We start from the raw sequence: 14,416 nt of genomic DNA, 5'->3' as shown, positions 1-14,416 counted from the left end.
GCTGCTGGCTGTGCAGCAGCAGCTAGTCCACAAATGATGTCCCTGCAGAATGGTGGTTTCTGGATGAAGTTGACTATATTGTTGCCCAAAGTGGGAAACAGGCAGCAGGCAGCCTTCCTGCTGTGGGCAGCCTTGGAATGTCATACCTGCAGAACGCACGGGTGGCACCGGGACTGGCTTGGGGTGGCTGTGGAGGAGAAGGGCGAGGAGTTATTTCTGAGTTAGTGTTTGTTGGAAGAAGGAAAAGTGGGGAACTTTCAGCCCAGAGTGCCTCTTCACATGAAATGTGCATCATGTTTGTGATGTTCTAGCCCAACCCTGGGTCTCCCTAAAGGCAACTTGATCCTGGGGGAATTGGCATTAGCAGCTGGTGCCTTTGTGAAGAGGCCATTAAGTGTCTCAGTTCATCCAGCCCTGTCATTCTTGTTTGTTGGGGAGGTGGCTCTGAATAACTTTTCTGTTTGGCCACAAGTATGTTCTGTGTGGCCAGACCATAGTGCCCAGATATCAGCTCTTTGTGGTTTCTTCAGCTGGTTCCCAGCCAATTCTTCTGGTCCCCTCTCCCCACAGAAACCACAAACAGGCCCCATTTCCATAGTTGCAGACATCTGTGCAACTTCCAATAGAAATGTCCCATGCCTGCCACTTCCCGGTCCATTTCTGCTGCTCCTCTTAAGCAGCCCAAGATTGCTAACAGCTAAGGACTTCCTGCCTCTGGAGTGAAGGTTGCATGTTCTCTGCTGAAGCCTCTATTGGGAAGCGATCCGGTATCCTTGTGTTGGAATCACTTCAGCAGTGAAGAAAGGCAAGGCGTTGGTAGGATTTTATTCCCCTTCATCGGGGAAGTTGAGATTTGAGGTGTTGACAATGATTGTTTTATATGGTGCTCTTCAGTGGAGGATGAAGTCATGACTGAGAAGTAAATGCATCCGTCTCCTGGTACGTTCATGCATATCCCCCAGACACTACCTTTGGTAATGGGATGGTGGGGTTGGCAACTGCATGGGGGTGTTGGCAGAGCTGGGGACAGTGTCAAAGACCCTCGAGCACATGTGGCTCCAAGTGACAGACAACATTCCCAAGGGACCAAGCGTTGGGACCTGGCTGAAATCCTTTGTGCCTTGTTTCAGATCACGCTTCTCCTGCAGGAGCATTCTCTGTTCGTATTTTTAACTATTGCTTTAAGCAAAGTAAGAGATTCCCAGCTTGGTTACTGTTACTCACGTTAACATTTTCATCAAATTAGGCCTGGTATCTGCTGCCTCCTGTTTGGTTACAGGCACCAGTGTCTCTCCCTGAACTTTGGCCTACTCCAAACTCTTTGTTTCCAGCCTTTTGAAACAGCTCAAATCCCATGATGGATCAAAGCGGATGCCGCAAAGTGGCTCTCCCTTGGTGTGTACCTGGTGTGTACAACACGCAGCTCAGAGATGCAGTTTCCTGCTTGGGTTTTTCTTCATGTACCTTGGAGCAGTGTCATTTGAATAATTCCAACACACTGCCACGTGCCAGGGCAAAACGGCAGACAAGTCTACCATGAAGCGGGAAGGGAAAGGAAAGGAAGGGAAAGGAAAGAAAAAATGCTATTTTGTTGTAGATGAGAGAACAGGGGAGTTGCCTAATGCGAATCCTCTTGTAACATTGGGAATACCTTCAGGTCAGTATTTGTGTTTTGGAGGCCAGAGATAGCTGAGAGTTGATCGGGAGGAATTTTATATGTGACTATTTAAACTCTCAGTCCAGCCCATGATTTACTGGGGGAAATGTATTTGAGAGGATTTTTCAAGTAGTGCATTAAATCAGTAACGTTACGGAGAAAAAGTAGAGAGTGAATCCTACTGCTTTGAGACTATCAATCTCGCTGTTAGGTACTTGATTCATGTCATGGTGCTCATGTCGCAGTTACTGAGCTGTTTGGCATGCTTAATTCACAAGTGCTTTGGATTCCCCCTAGTTATACTAAATAAAAGAGTGCTGCAAAAGCCTTGAGACACTGTGTGGCCTCTGACATCTTGTTACCAGGCCACAGGTGCAGATCGGTCTTGCATGTTTTGAAGAGGCTTCAGCCATCATTATCCTTTGGAAATGCATCTGCTTTAAGGGTTCTTTTCTGATTTTTCATTTTGCACAATTGAGAAGGAAAAGCAGTGGAACATGGCTCTCCAGCTGGTTATACACAAAATGGATATTCAGAGGCCTGGATTTTTGACCATGCATTGAGATACACGTCTGGTACGTGGCAGAAGGGTGTGAAAGTCTAACCAGGGTTCAGAGAGCAAGGGCGAGCTCTGGATGCAATGGGAATGTTGCACAGATTCCACCTGCAAGGCTCAGTAAAAGCCTGGCAAAACTAAACGCACCAACTAACCCAAACCCTTCCCTCTTACCACGAACAGCTTTAACCTGCATGACACATCCTGATGTGGACGAAGGCCAGAGCAAACTATGGCTACAGCAGCGGTGTCCAAAGCAGCACAGTCATGTTCATTTTAAGGCCTTAACATGGGGATGTCTTTTCTTCATTTCATCTCTCCTCCTTTTTAATATCACATTTTTCAGGCAAGAATCCCTCCTTTCTGTAATTCTAGGATCTGCATCCCTGCCCCTCAATTCCGTGGTGTACTGAGTGCCCAGTGTTTGTCTTTGAGTTGTCCCTTGGTGCCTGGAGGACTCTGATGCTGTAATGAGCTTCTCTGACAACTTCTGCCAACTAGACTGTCTTCGTGGTGTAGTGCTCGGCTCTTGGTGTGTAGGATGTGGGTAGAGGTGCCCTCCTCAGAGACTGTGTCCCAGTTTGTCTTGAGACCTAGGAGCTGAGGGACATCCGCACAAAGTGCTGACCATGGGATGGGATGGTCCTCAACCTGCCCTCAGTTCCTGCTCTTGCTTTCCAAGCAGAACCACTTGCCCTGGGGACTGCATGGGTTCATGGTTGAGTGGGGTGGTACTAAGAAGCCACTTGTACAGATTATGTTGTTCATGGAAAACTGCAGAACTGAACTTGTGTGTTACAGTCCATCTCTCAAGCAATACGAGAAAGAAACATGGAAACAAAAGTGAGGCTAGAGCTCCTCATTGATCATTTTTTTTGTTGAGGTCTTAGTGGTCTCTGCGCGTGCGGAGCTGTTGGGGAATATCGCTGTTGTTTTTGCTGTTGGTACAGCAGGGCACAAGCTAACTGCTTGGTAGGGCCCAAGTGCTTGGGAGGGTGCTTGTCTTCTGGCCATGCTGGCTTTTGGACTCCAGTTTGGAAGAGTTTCCTGAAAAGAGTTTTGGAGACTATGATGAATATAATCAATCCTTGAACATGGAAGACGAGGTCCAGCAGATACTGCTGACCTCCTGATGTCCAGAATTTTGCTTAGAAAAACCAGAATGGAATGACCGGAGGTGGTGATTGTCACACATAGATGTATTTATGTACATAAAATACAACTAGTTCTGATAATTAAAAGTCTGTGGAGCAAATCAAGACATAGTCAACTGATGGTAATAGCAGTATTTTGGAGTATTTTTTTGGTGTGTGCTCTTGTGTGTAGTGAATTCTACCATAGTTTGTTTTAGCATCAGTGATGAAGCTAGTTGCCAAAGCTCAGAAGGCAATCCCAAATGATGCTCCTGATGGATAGGGAGTTCAGCACTGCTCTGAGCCAGAGGAAGTGATTTTCTTGCCAAGCTGTGAGCAATATAGGAAAGGGAAAGAAAATAAGGAGTCTATTCCTAAAGCATGGTTAGTTTTGTTTGGAGAGACCTCACTCTTTAGTTGCAGTGGGTAAGTATTGCTGCAAAAGCATGTTTGGGGTTTGTTAGGATATATGTGTGAATGCTCTGGATTTGGTTGTGACTGGTCCCTGAGTTTTACTGTTTTGCATGAACAGTGAAGGATTGTTGCTACGTTGCATACAAAATTGTGGAAATCAAATACTACATTCACAAAAGAACAATATTCACCACTTATTACTTCTCTCACTTTCTCCTCCTGCTCTTACCCTGCCAGGAAGCTGTTTTAGGATCACAGCTACTTCCTCCTGCTGATAGGCAGCAACTAAATGCGGTAGATTTTGCATGGATGCAAAACATTGCAAGGATGTATAAATTGGATGGCCAATTTACGATGGCCAATCACGAATTTGTAGCAGAAAAAAAAAAAAAGAGTAAACTTAGATAACAAATTTGAAGAAATTTCTGTCTGCCAAGTTAGCAGGCTAAATTCATTGCATAATTTCATCGTTGCAAATTCTTCTCCCAGCCTCATTTCTCTGGTTTCATTATAAATGACTGTTTGCAGATGTGTGTTTTCTGGAATTAGATACACAAGTTGAGAAAAGAGACTACTTTGGTCATGTGATTTTACTTACAAAGGTCAAAAGTTCCAGTTGTATCTGCTTGGTTTCCTCTGGGTGGATATTTACCAAATCTTTGTGGGTTTCTTTAGAAATTTGTCCACTGTGCACTTCTTGAGAAATTTTGAAAACTGCGTGCCTGAAGATAACATATTACCTTTTTTTTTATTTTTCAGCTGAAAAGCTTTCCTTTCCATATCCTAGAAATTTACTGAAAAGTAATTCAAGGTTATTTCTGTTCATAGGAAATATTAGTCATTATTATAAAATTATAAGTCTGGCTATTTTGAGAGTGAGCCTTTCATGTTAAGAAAGTTATAAAGATATACTGTAAATGTAAGTTCAGGGTAATATGCCAAGGAATCTTAAATTAGGCTGAAAAAAGAATTGAGTCTGGGATAGTGATTTCCTGCATTTATCTCCATGAACCTTCCAAAAATTACTTCTCTGCAAACTGCATTCTTTTGTCCCCAGTTTACGGATAAGTATGTGGTGAGGCTGTTTTTTCCTGATCTAATATGGTGATGTATGCTTTTCTGTCTTGTTTTTCAGGGTCTTATGAGTGTGGAATATGTGGGAAGAAATACAAGTATTACAACTGTTTCCAGACCCATGTGCGAGCGCATAGAGGTATCTCTCTCCTGCTCAAACTTTGGGAATCCTGGGGTAATGTTCAGGCTCAGGATGTATTTTGGGGGAAGGTCTTGAAGGTTCCTCTGCTGCTGCTCTTTCCATGGCTGTAACGTATCTGCTGGGTGGCCAATTCTTGGGATGTGTCGGTGTGTGGAGAGGGTGCGGGGGTGTTCCTGCGTGTCCAGCGGGCTGCTGTTCTTCCTAGAAAGAGATTCTTCATGGATAAGACTCGAAGTGCTGGTGGTTGCTACTAAATACTCACAGAGACCTGTAATATGGGGTTGCTCAATTGCTTACCCTGCTTTATTTTGGCAGTGGGATGCTGCTGTTTTTGTATTTAAAATTAAGATGATTTTTCTAAATCCACCCCCATACTCATTCTTTCAGCTGAGGTCACTTTCCGAATGTGTTGTTGGAACAAAATTTCTCATGCTTTGTCAGAAGTGACTTCAATTTGAATTTTCTATAATACGATCCAATTTTAAGTCAGTTAATTGCAAAAATGGGGATTTTTTTTCTATGGCCGTTTCCTACAAATAGTGTAATTTGAAGAAATAAGAATATGAAATAACAAAATAATAGGGACTTGAAGCTATTTCATGAGCCTTTCAGTATTTTTATTTTCTCTCACCCAAGTTTGAAGTATGTGTGTCAGATTTGTAGAAGCTTAAACTCCTCATTTGCAAATAGCATTATCAGCACACACGTTCTTTAATATAACGATTGATTGGAATGTCTAAAAAGAGCCTAAGGGAATCTCCACGTGAAAGCTTTGAAAATCCAGGAGTAAGATGTAGTGAATGCTAATGCCATAATAAGCCTAAACATTTAAACTCTCAGAAGTCAGCAAATGCACAGCTGAAAAGTGAATTGCGTTCTTAAATGCTCAGTTTGGCATCAGTCTCGTGATACATCCTTTAAGGATGTGATTGCGTGTTTATCAGGCGCTGTTTAGTACTGTAGACCTTCTTCTGTGTCCTTAGATACATGCAGAATTGTTTGTCAATATCTTGTTTTCCTTTCTAAATACCAGCAAAATTCCTAGAAGTCCTTTGAATAAGGGCACTCTTAGCTGCACTCTGCAGCTGAAGCAAAAATTCATAAAATAGTAAGCAGCATTGTTTGCTGTCTTACAGAGGCTTTAGTATTGCATCACAGCATTGCAACAATTTTGCAAAAATGATTGAAATATTTAGATTTGGGACCAAAAAAATGCTTTTAAATTCCCTCTCCCTTCCAAGCCTATGGGATCCTTATTTGAGTTCGAATTTGCAGGAGCTATACTAATACACCTAATCAATTGGTCATCTGCTAGTGTGTGATCCAGTTTATTTTTCCTTATAAATCAACTTATTTTTTGATCATGAAGTAAAACTATGCATCAAATGGTCTGGTTGCATTCCTGATCTTTTGACATATATTTATCATTGATACCATAGTTTTCTTATGAACTTGTTAGAGACCTTTTGCACCACAGTCTTTTTAACGTGCAGCTACAGAAGAAGTTTTTTTTTTTTAATTTTGAATGTGGAAATTTTTATTAGCAGTTTTCAATATAGTTGTAGAGAAGCACACTTTATATATGTGAAACTAAAAAATTGCTTTTTACATTGCTGTAAATTGATGCGTGTAGTAGTAACATTTAAAATACATTGAAATTGCTTTAAGTGGATGAAAATTAAAAGGAAATATATATTCATATACACTAGTCAACAAGAAACCAAACTGAAAACTTGATGCAGCGCCATAAATGTGATGCTCCGAGAATGTGAGATATCAAAGATGAGAAGTGTACCTGCCTGCTATGGAATATGTATGTAATAGTTTTAAGAATTGGACAAAGGAAAACTTTTATTTTTAAATTTTATTATCTAATGAGAATTATTTATTGGCCTGTATCAATAGCAACACTGAAAATCGTATGACTGCAGCACTTGATATGTTTTTTTAATCTTTTTTTTTGCAACATGTATCTAAGGTTTTATATAGAAGAAGCTTCTGGTATTGCACCATCATAACAAGTGTGAGATAAACTTGTGGTCACAGATACGCTGAGGATGTGGTTCTTCGTTTGGCATTTCGTCTCGCTGTATGTGCAGTCCATGTCCTGGCTAAAACCCTGTCCCGTTGGCATTCAGCGGTCCTGGACGTGCTTGTCCTTGCAGCACTGACGACTGAGGCTCCCTCAGTACCTGTTCCTGCTGCCGGGGACCCGCAGCCTTCCAGTCCGCTCTGTTGTCTGGGCCATGAAGGAGCCATGGCAGTGACAAGGCCTAGACATTTCTTTTCTTTGCCTGCTGTTTTTTCTGAACATCCGATGCTCTTTTCCCAAAGTCTGGCCCACCAATTGGTCAAATTATGTCAGCGTCTCCCTGAATGTTTGCCAGGTTCTGGGTTAAAGTCACCAGTTTAGCATCAGAGTAGCTGCAGCAAGCTCAGGGGCTCTTTTCCTTCCACAGGTTCTTTCTTCCAGTGCTTTTTGGGTGCTGTCTCAAGTCGAAATACTTCTTTGCTGCTTGCTGAAAGATACCTGTTCTTCCCCTTCCTCTGGAGTGGTCCTTGGTGATTCGCTCTGCTTTGAGCTTTCTTTGTCACTAGCGGGACTCAACCCACCTGCGGATGGACAGAGCGGGTGGTCGTGAGGCTTTGGCCTTTGGGAGAAGAGATGGGTCTAAACTTGATGATTGGAATTACTTGGGAAGTAATTGGGATGATTGGAATTACTTGGGAAGCAGGAAAACTAAACTCCTACATCATTCAGCAATGCCTATTCTGTCATAAAGCTGGGAGGTAGCAGAAGTCCCAAATGCTCTCCACTTAGAATTGGAATTATTTCTAATCTTTGTTTTTTCTATTTTTATGGCGCCCTTACAGGTTTGGAGCTGTAGAGCTCCCTTGGCGCTGCCTCCTCAGGGCTCGTGGACGGGAGTTTTCTCACCCGCTCCCTTCTCGTAGCTCACGCTTGTTAGTCGCTTGTTTTTCCCTGTGCAAAACTTCACAAAATTTGCATTTCTTTTTATTCTCTGAGCTATGTAGTTCCACATTAAGAATCCTATACTCATGATCACATTAGAGAATAAAAATTACAGCTATCTTTAATTAGTTTCAAGAGAAATTTCCTGTTTTTTGTTTTGTTTTAAAATCAGCATCTGCTTCCTCTCTAAATCTACATGGTAGAGAAGCTGTGCTGGAGGAGACTTCGTTCCTTTTAGGCTGAAATTTTTCTTGTCTGCGCTCTGGAATGAGCGGTTTCTGTTGGAAAATGGGGCCTGGTTGTGGTTCATAGAGCCTTCCCAGGGGTGCTCAGCATCGCTAGGGAATTTTAGGGAGCAATCTGGTAGCTGGCACTTGCGAGGGGTTGAGGCAGCTCTCGATCAAGAACTGAAAATCGAGAACTGAAAATTGAATAACGAAAGCTGAAATTAAGGCATGGAAACCCTGCGTAAATCTTTATTCCAAGATTCAGAAATGTAGGTAAGAAATTGCATCAAGGAAAGAAAGAGAAGGTTGTGGTCTTTCCCCTTTGCTTCCTCAAAAGGCACAAAAGATAAAATGTAGTTTTGCAACAGACCTGAAAGACTCCTCTGTGAGGACCTCTGCAGTCCTGCCGGGTCGGGGTTCCTTCCTCCTCCTGCAGCGCCCTCAAGTTCAGCAGGAGCAGAAAGGCTGCACGTTGGTGGTGACTGTGGTAGACGCTGGCCGGGCTGCAGCCTGAGCAAACGGGCCTGCTTTGCCCACATGGAGCCCAAGCTTTAACAGGCTGCTCCTGCCAGCGCCTTTTGTTCGGCTGCGTGGGCCTTTTTTTTTTTCTTTTTTTCCAAGCCATTAAAAAGGGTTGGATTCCCTTCAGGAATTAGTCATCGAGAAATTTTTATTTTGTATCGTTTGTATTTAAGCAACATCAGCAGCAAAACATCCGTGTATTTTAAGTCAGGGAAATTATTTCACTTTTAGATAGCTCAAAAATGGCTGGAATTAGTTTATTAGCCTTTCAAGGAGTAAATTTTAAAACCGCTGGACTGAGGCCAAGGAAGGAAAATTTTTACCCAAAGGAGAATTCTTCAGAATGCCAATGAAAGAAAATAGCAAGACCAAAGTTTAACCCTCGCAGGATATATCACTTTTGGTATAATAATTGGTGGAAGTTCTCTGTTTTCAGATAAGCTTTTCTGATGATTTTGAATGATGATTTTGCTCAAGTTGTTTTTCTTTATTTACATTATTTAATGTAATCTAAAATCTATATAGTGTAATCTGTTGCCTCCCTATGAATAGTGCAGCTCTCAGTTATATTTCAGGGGTGCATCAACTCAGGGTCAAATTTAGCATCGTTAGAGTAGTGCTAAATGTGCTAGAGTTTAATTGACTTCTGCAGCCAAAGTTTCTATTTCAACAGTTGTTTGATGATCTAAAAACTTCTGCAAGGTTTTCAAGTTTTGGATTGGTATTCTCCATGAACAGTTTTTGCCTAATTTCCAAACTATGAAGAGAAATAGTTCAAACTCTCTGAATACAGAAAAATATTTTTTTCCTTGTGCATATTTTTGGAGTCTGAGTTAGAGCGGCTCTAGCACTAAAATGATTTTGAGGTAAGAAGCTGAAATTTGATAGAGAAAGAACCATTCTTGAAGCAAGATGGTGCCTTTCTACTCAAGAAAGTTAGGTTTGATTGGTATGATTATTGCTACTGAATAAATCATTTGGGGAGGAGGAGAGGGGGTTTCATTTGCCCTGCTGTGCTACAGGCTGCTGTTCTTTTACAGTATCGATTTCCCACTCAGCAGCAGCAGGAGATCTAGAAACAAAGTTAATCAAGATTCAGGAGGTAACTTTTTTTTTTCTCCCTTGACTTTTTCCCGACTTTTCTGGTTGCATTCTGACTCTTCTGCTGACCTCCCTGCAACTTTCTCAGAAGTCACTCTTTTGTTCTAAAGCTGTAATTACTTGGTCTCAGCCCAAAGGTGATTTAGAGTGAGCTGTTTGGCCATATTTTTTTCTATTATTCATTAAGACTTCAGTCGATCTGATGACTAGCAACCTTTTTAAATACATATAGTTCAAAAATAGCTGCTCCTTAAATCTTTGCATGTTGCTTAATCCCTTTTAAGGTGGACTAAAATACTTTTTTTTAAAGCAGTTTAAATGATGAAAGTGGCCTGGTGCATATGCAGTACAAGTCTTTTATGGTTTCTTTACACTGTTGTCTATGAACACCATGACACTACGTTGCAGAATTCCCTTGTGCCAAAACTAGCTCTTTCCTGGAGTGATAGGTGGTAATTGAAACACGTAGCAGCTGTGGAAAAATAAAGGGGGCTGGTGGTGTAGGTTTTGCATTCAGTGTTGAAGATTTCTAATCTGGCTCTTCAGTTTATGAAGTTGCACCAAATTAGTTGCATACTTCAAGCAGGTTAATAAAGCAGAAGTGCACAAATTTACAAACTCACAAAACCTAACCATTATTTTGTATTATTTTTTAAGAAACAGCAAGGAAATTAAATGCAAATGGTGTTAATTACTTAAGGTTGCAAATTTTAAAATAAAAAATGCTGTGAAATTCCACAGCTGTGAGTTTCATAGTAATGTTGACATGATCTTGAGGCACAAATGGAATATTTTGAAGTGTAGTTGGGTTATTGGATAATCTGACATACCATGTATGCAGTTTAGGAAGAATATGAAGCAGTTCACATGGCCAGGAAATCTGAATCATTCACCATCCTTGGCTTTTAACCCTAGGTTTTGCTTTCCAGGCGGCAGCTCAGCCCGTCGCGTTTCTGTAGGTCTTGGAAGTCGCCTGGTGTGCGCTGTGCTTATCGCAACCACACGCGTTGTCCTCTCCCATCTTCTCACCGTGTCCTCTCTAAGAGCAGGGTGGCCTGGCCTCGCAGAGGCCTCCGCTGGCGCTCGCCTGGCCTTGCGTGGAGGCTCCGTGGCAGGACGGTTCCCACCTGGGCTCACTCTTCCTCCCGGGTGGACAGCGCTCACCCAGCCGTAGAGCACGGTAGCAGTTTCAGCTAGGAGCAAACACCGAGTGCATGTTCATGAGCTCCCCCGAGGAGCCCGTGGGGATGCGTCTGTGCAGGCCGCTCGCACGGCTCCGCCGCGGCCCTGGGCCGGCTGGGGAGGCCGCAGGGCTGGCCGGGGCTTTCGCTGGCAGAGGGAGACCCCAGCGTGACGGACACTGTGACCTGCCGGGATGCGCTATCTCGTCGGGCCGCCTCCAAGCAGGGACGTGGCAGCCACCACGTTTCAAACGAGCCTCTGGCAGTTCAGAAAACAGGAAAACTTCCCAGGTTTTGGAAGCACGTGAGCAAGTGTCTTTCCTTAGGAGCTGCGGGGAACCGTGTTTTAAAAACAGCTGCCCAGGAGCGGCTGGCAGCCTGTACCCATCAGCTCGGGCAGGGGCATTGCGCAGGAGGAGGCGGCCGGAGGAGACGGACTCGGCCCGCCGCCAAATCTAAGTGCAGCTCTTTCTCTTTGCAGACACTGAAGCTGCCTCAGGTGAAGGAGCCTCACAAGGCAGTAAGTACGAGCGCGAGGCGGGAGCGGGGCCGCGGGAGCCGGAGCCGGCGCGAGCGCGAGGCCCCCGCGCCCAGGGCCGCCCGCTGCGGCGCCGCCGCTCGGCCGGCAGAGGGCGGCGGCGCCGCGGGGATGGCGGCGCCGCGGGGACGGCGGGGCCGGGCCTGGCTGCTGCGGCCGCCATGAGCAGCGCGAGGAACCTCGGGTGGCCCGAGCGCGGCCGCAGGACGGCCAGCCTCTCCCCAGGCGGCTTAGTAACCGTTGCTGTGCGGGAAGAGCGAGTAGGTGCTGCCAGGGCCCCGGCGCAATCAGGACTTGTAGGATTTGAGACGTGTTTTGGGACCCTCCTTGCTGAGACGGGGAAGACGGGGCGAGTTCAGCCGAGGGTGGTCCGGGCTGGAGCAGGGAGCGTGGACGAGGCAGCCAGGCTGGCGCAGGCCGCTCTGGGTCTGGAGCACAGCCTGCCTGTCCCTGCTGCTCGGGTTTTGGAGGTAGTTTCCTTCATAGTCCAGCTTGGAAGCAGAGGCAGAGAGGTGTTGCCACCAGAGGACCCCATTGCCACCTCTGCCTTGTCAAGAGAGCATGGTTGGGCTGAGAAAGATGAAGCAGAGCAAAGGATGGAAGGGAAAAGGTGAGGGCCTGTGGCCCTGCTACATGGGCAAAGCCTGTGCTGACTGAGCCATCAAGGGATTAATATGGACAAAATTCACTCTCCTGTGGCTGGATCATGGTGAGCTGGAGAGAACAGAAGCGACAAAGAGAAAAATCACTGGGAGCAGACAACAGCTACAAGTAGTAGCTCTGTACACCAGGCTTCGGAGGAGGCACTTGATAACAGGAGAAGAAGCAGGGAGCAGCAAGGAAGGCAGAAATTACTTTGTTTTGATTCCTGTAGGACTGCTGGAATCTGGTCCCTTACCAGGATACAGGAGTTATCGTTTGTGCTTTTTACTGCCCACACTCATTGCTATCCCCCAAAACCCTCTCCTGGCTGAAGAGCTGCTGGCGGACCCAAGCCATATACCAGGGAGACAGGGGTAGGCTGGGGAGAGGCTGGTTCACCACAGCCCTCCACCTCCGTGAAGAACAGGCCTGTGGCACCTGCCTTCCAGCTCTACGCGAAGTTGCTCAAACAATGCTGTACTTTCTGAGCGCAGATGTTTGTAATTTCCTGACAAAAATGTCTTCCTCTTTCCCCCACCTTGTTGCTGTGATAGAATAGTTCAGCCGCCTTCTTTCCATCCTGGGCCTTCCCTTCAGGGTCTGCGTTGAATCCCTGACCTACCCTGGCTGCCTCCACGCAGCTCTTCTCCATTTTGCACTCAGTGGCTCTCTTGTTTCCATGTCGGTCTGTTTGCTCCTCATGTATTTTAGGCATTTTTTTATTTATCTTTCCTTTCCTGCTATTTTTGTTTTGCTTGCTGCTGCACTGCTATTCCCATGTGATCCAATTTGGCTGTTTACACCCTTTTTATTACAGATGTTTGCATTGTTCAAATCTGCCTTTGCTATTTGTGTCTTGTTGGGAACTTCTAGTCTTTCAGATAACCTTGGCTGTGTAGACACAGTTACCTGCCTTCTTCCAAAATTCCTCAGTGTTTAAGGGATGTAGGAAGGTCTTGTTTTCTCTTATCTGCCTCTCCCTGGCACTCTGGGGCATAAATTGCATCTCTCCTAAAATGGTGTTGATGAGGTTATCCCTTCCCTGGCCATGATCCATGGCATCAGTTCCAAGGGCTAGACCTGCAAGTTTGTAAAAGTTTTTCAAGTTATCTCCATGGGCACTTTTTGGAGTCAGCTGTTACTCCTGTCTTCTCTGATGGGCACCTGAGGTGTTTTGTTGAAGGCAGCTTCTGTGTAGAGTGGGGAGGACATCTGAGATGCTGCATCTCCACAGCATAGCCAGGGGTCTCTGGCTTAGTTCCAGAAGGAATACAGCAGTACTGACTGTTGGCTACACGGTGCAGAGTGACTTACCCAAGAGCGGGTAACGTTTGTTCTTGGAAGACGAAGTCGGCGTTTGGCCACGGCGGGTCTCTGTTGTGCCTGGCTGGTTGAGAGGATGGACATGGAGGGTGAAGCTCTGAAGGCCCAGGCCTTCAGGTGCTTCTGTTGCAGGAATCCCTGGCTGTGATCCCTAGGGAAGGGAAGCACAGAGCTATGGGGTGTGCAGGGACACAGCTGAGGCCAGTTGGTTTGTCACTGCCTACTCAAAGACAAATGTTGGTATTTAGACTTCCCAGCTGTGAAGGCTCTGTTGAGGGAAAACTATTGCACTTAGTTGGTTCTTGTTAGCATTTGGAGTTTTTAGTCTATAGTTTGTTTCTCTGTGACTCTGTTTCTTGCAGACCATTCTTCAAGTGACACACATGTGGTATTGAAGATAGGATGTGCTTTTGGGGACAATGCACATAGTTTGGGGAGCTACTTTCCTGGCCTTGTCTCAGGGTCCAGCACCAGAATTCCCAAATGTAGAGAGAAGAAATCAGTGCAACCCACAGTGTTAATATGTTAATAAAAAGGCTAGTTTAACCTTTAAACTTTATCTGGCAGGGGAGAGGAAGGGAGGAGATCAAAAATACAGTATTTGATATTTATTCCTAGGCACCTGGTCATGGACTGTTCCCATAGAAGGGCCTGGCATGCGTTTTCTGAGATGCTCTTATGTCTGTTCTTTTGGTTTTTGGAACTCCTCAGGGAGAAGGTGTTTGGACTAGAGCTGCAGCCTTTCATTCTCCATGAAAATTCCATTCATATTTATTGGAGTGACAAACTCTGTAAAAAACAGTCTCCCTCCTGCTGCTTGCATTCCACAGGGAATTCTTGGCAACCTGAGATAGAGCTAAACAAAAACACTGGCAAGCAGGGGAGCCCACAAGGACAGCGCGCCAGGGCCATGGCTTTGGGAAGCGTCACCT

The 14,416-nt window shown here is 44.9% G+C and overlaps 1 protein-coding gene across 1 annotated transcript in view; it reads left to right on the top strand.

The window, feature by feature from the left end:
• Positions 1–14,416, top strand: part of ZNF618 (zinc finger protein 618) — a 156,736-nt gene that overhangs the window by 93,800 nt on the left and 48,520 nt on the right. Inside the window, exons 4-5 of the mRNA XM_088527978.1 lie at positions 4,896–4,973; positions 11,463–11,501. Coding sequence (XP_088384104.1) covers positions 4,896–4,973; positions 11,463–11,501 — 117 coding nt within the window. The remainder of the gene's footprint in view (positions 1–4,895; positions 4,974–11,462; positions 11,502–14,416) is intronic.

The sequence above is a fragment of the Tinamus guttatus genome, unplaced genomic scaffold (assembly GCF_059628265.1).
Source record: "Tinamus guttatus ecotype Peru unplaced genomic scaffold, ASM5962826v1 Tinamus_guttatus_pri_ptg000297l, whole genome shotgun sequence".
In the NCBI taxonomy this organism is placed as follows: domain Eukaryota; kingdom Metazoa; phylum Chordata; class Aves; order Tinamiformes; family Tinamidae; genus Tinamus; species Tinamus guttatus.
Note: the sequence above shows the minus strand (reverse complement) of the source record. Positions and strands in the feature narration are given on the sequence as shown.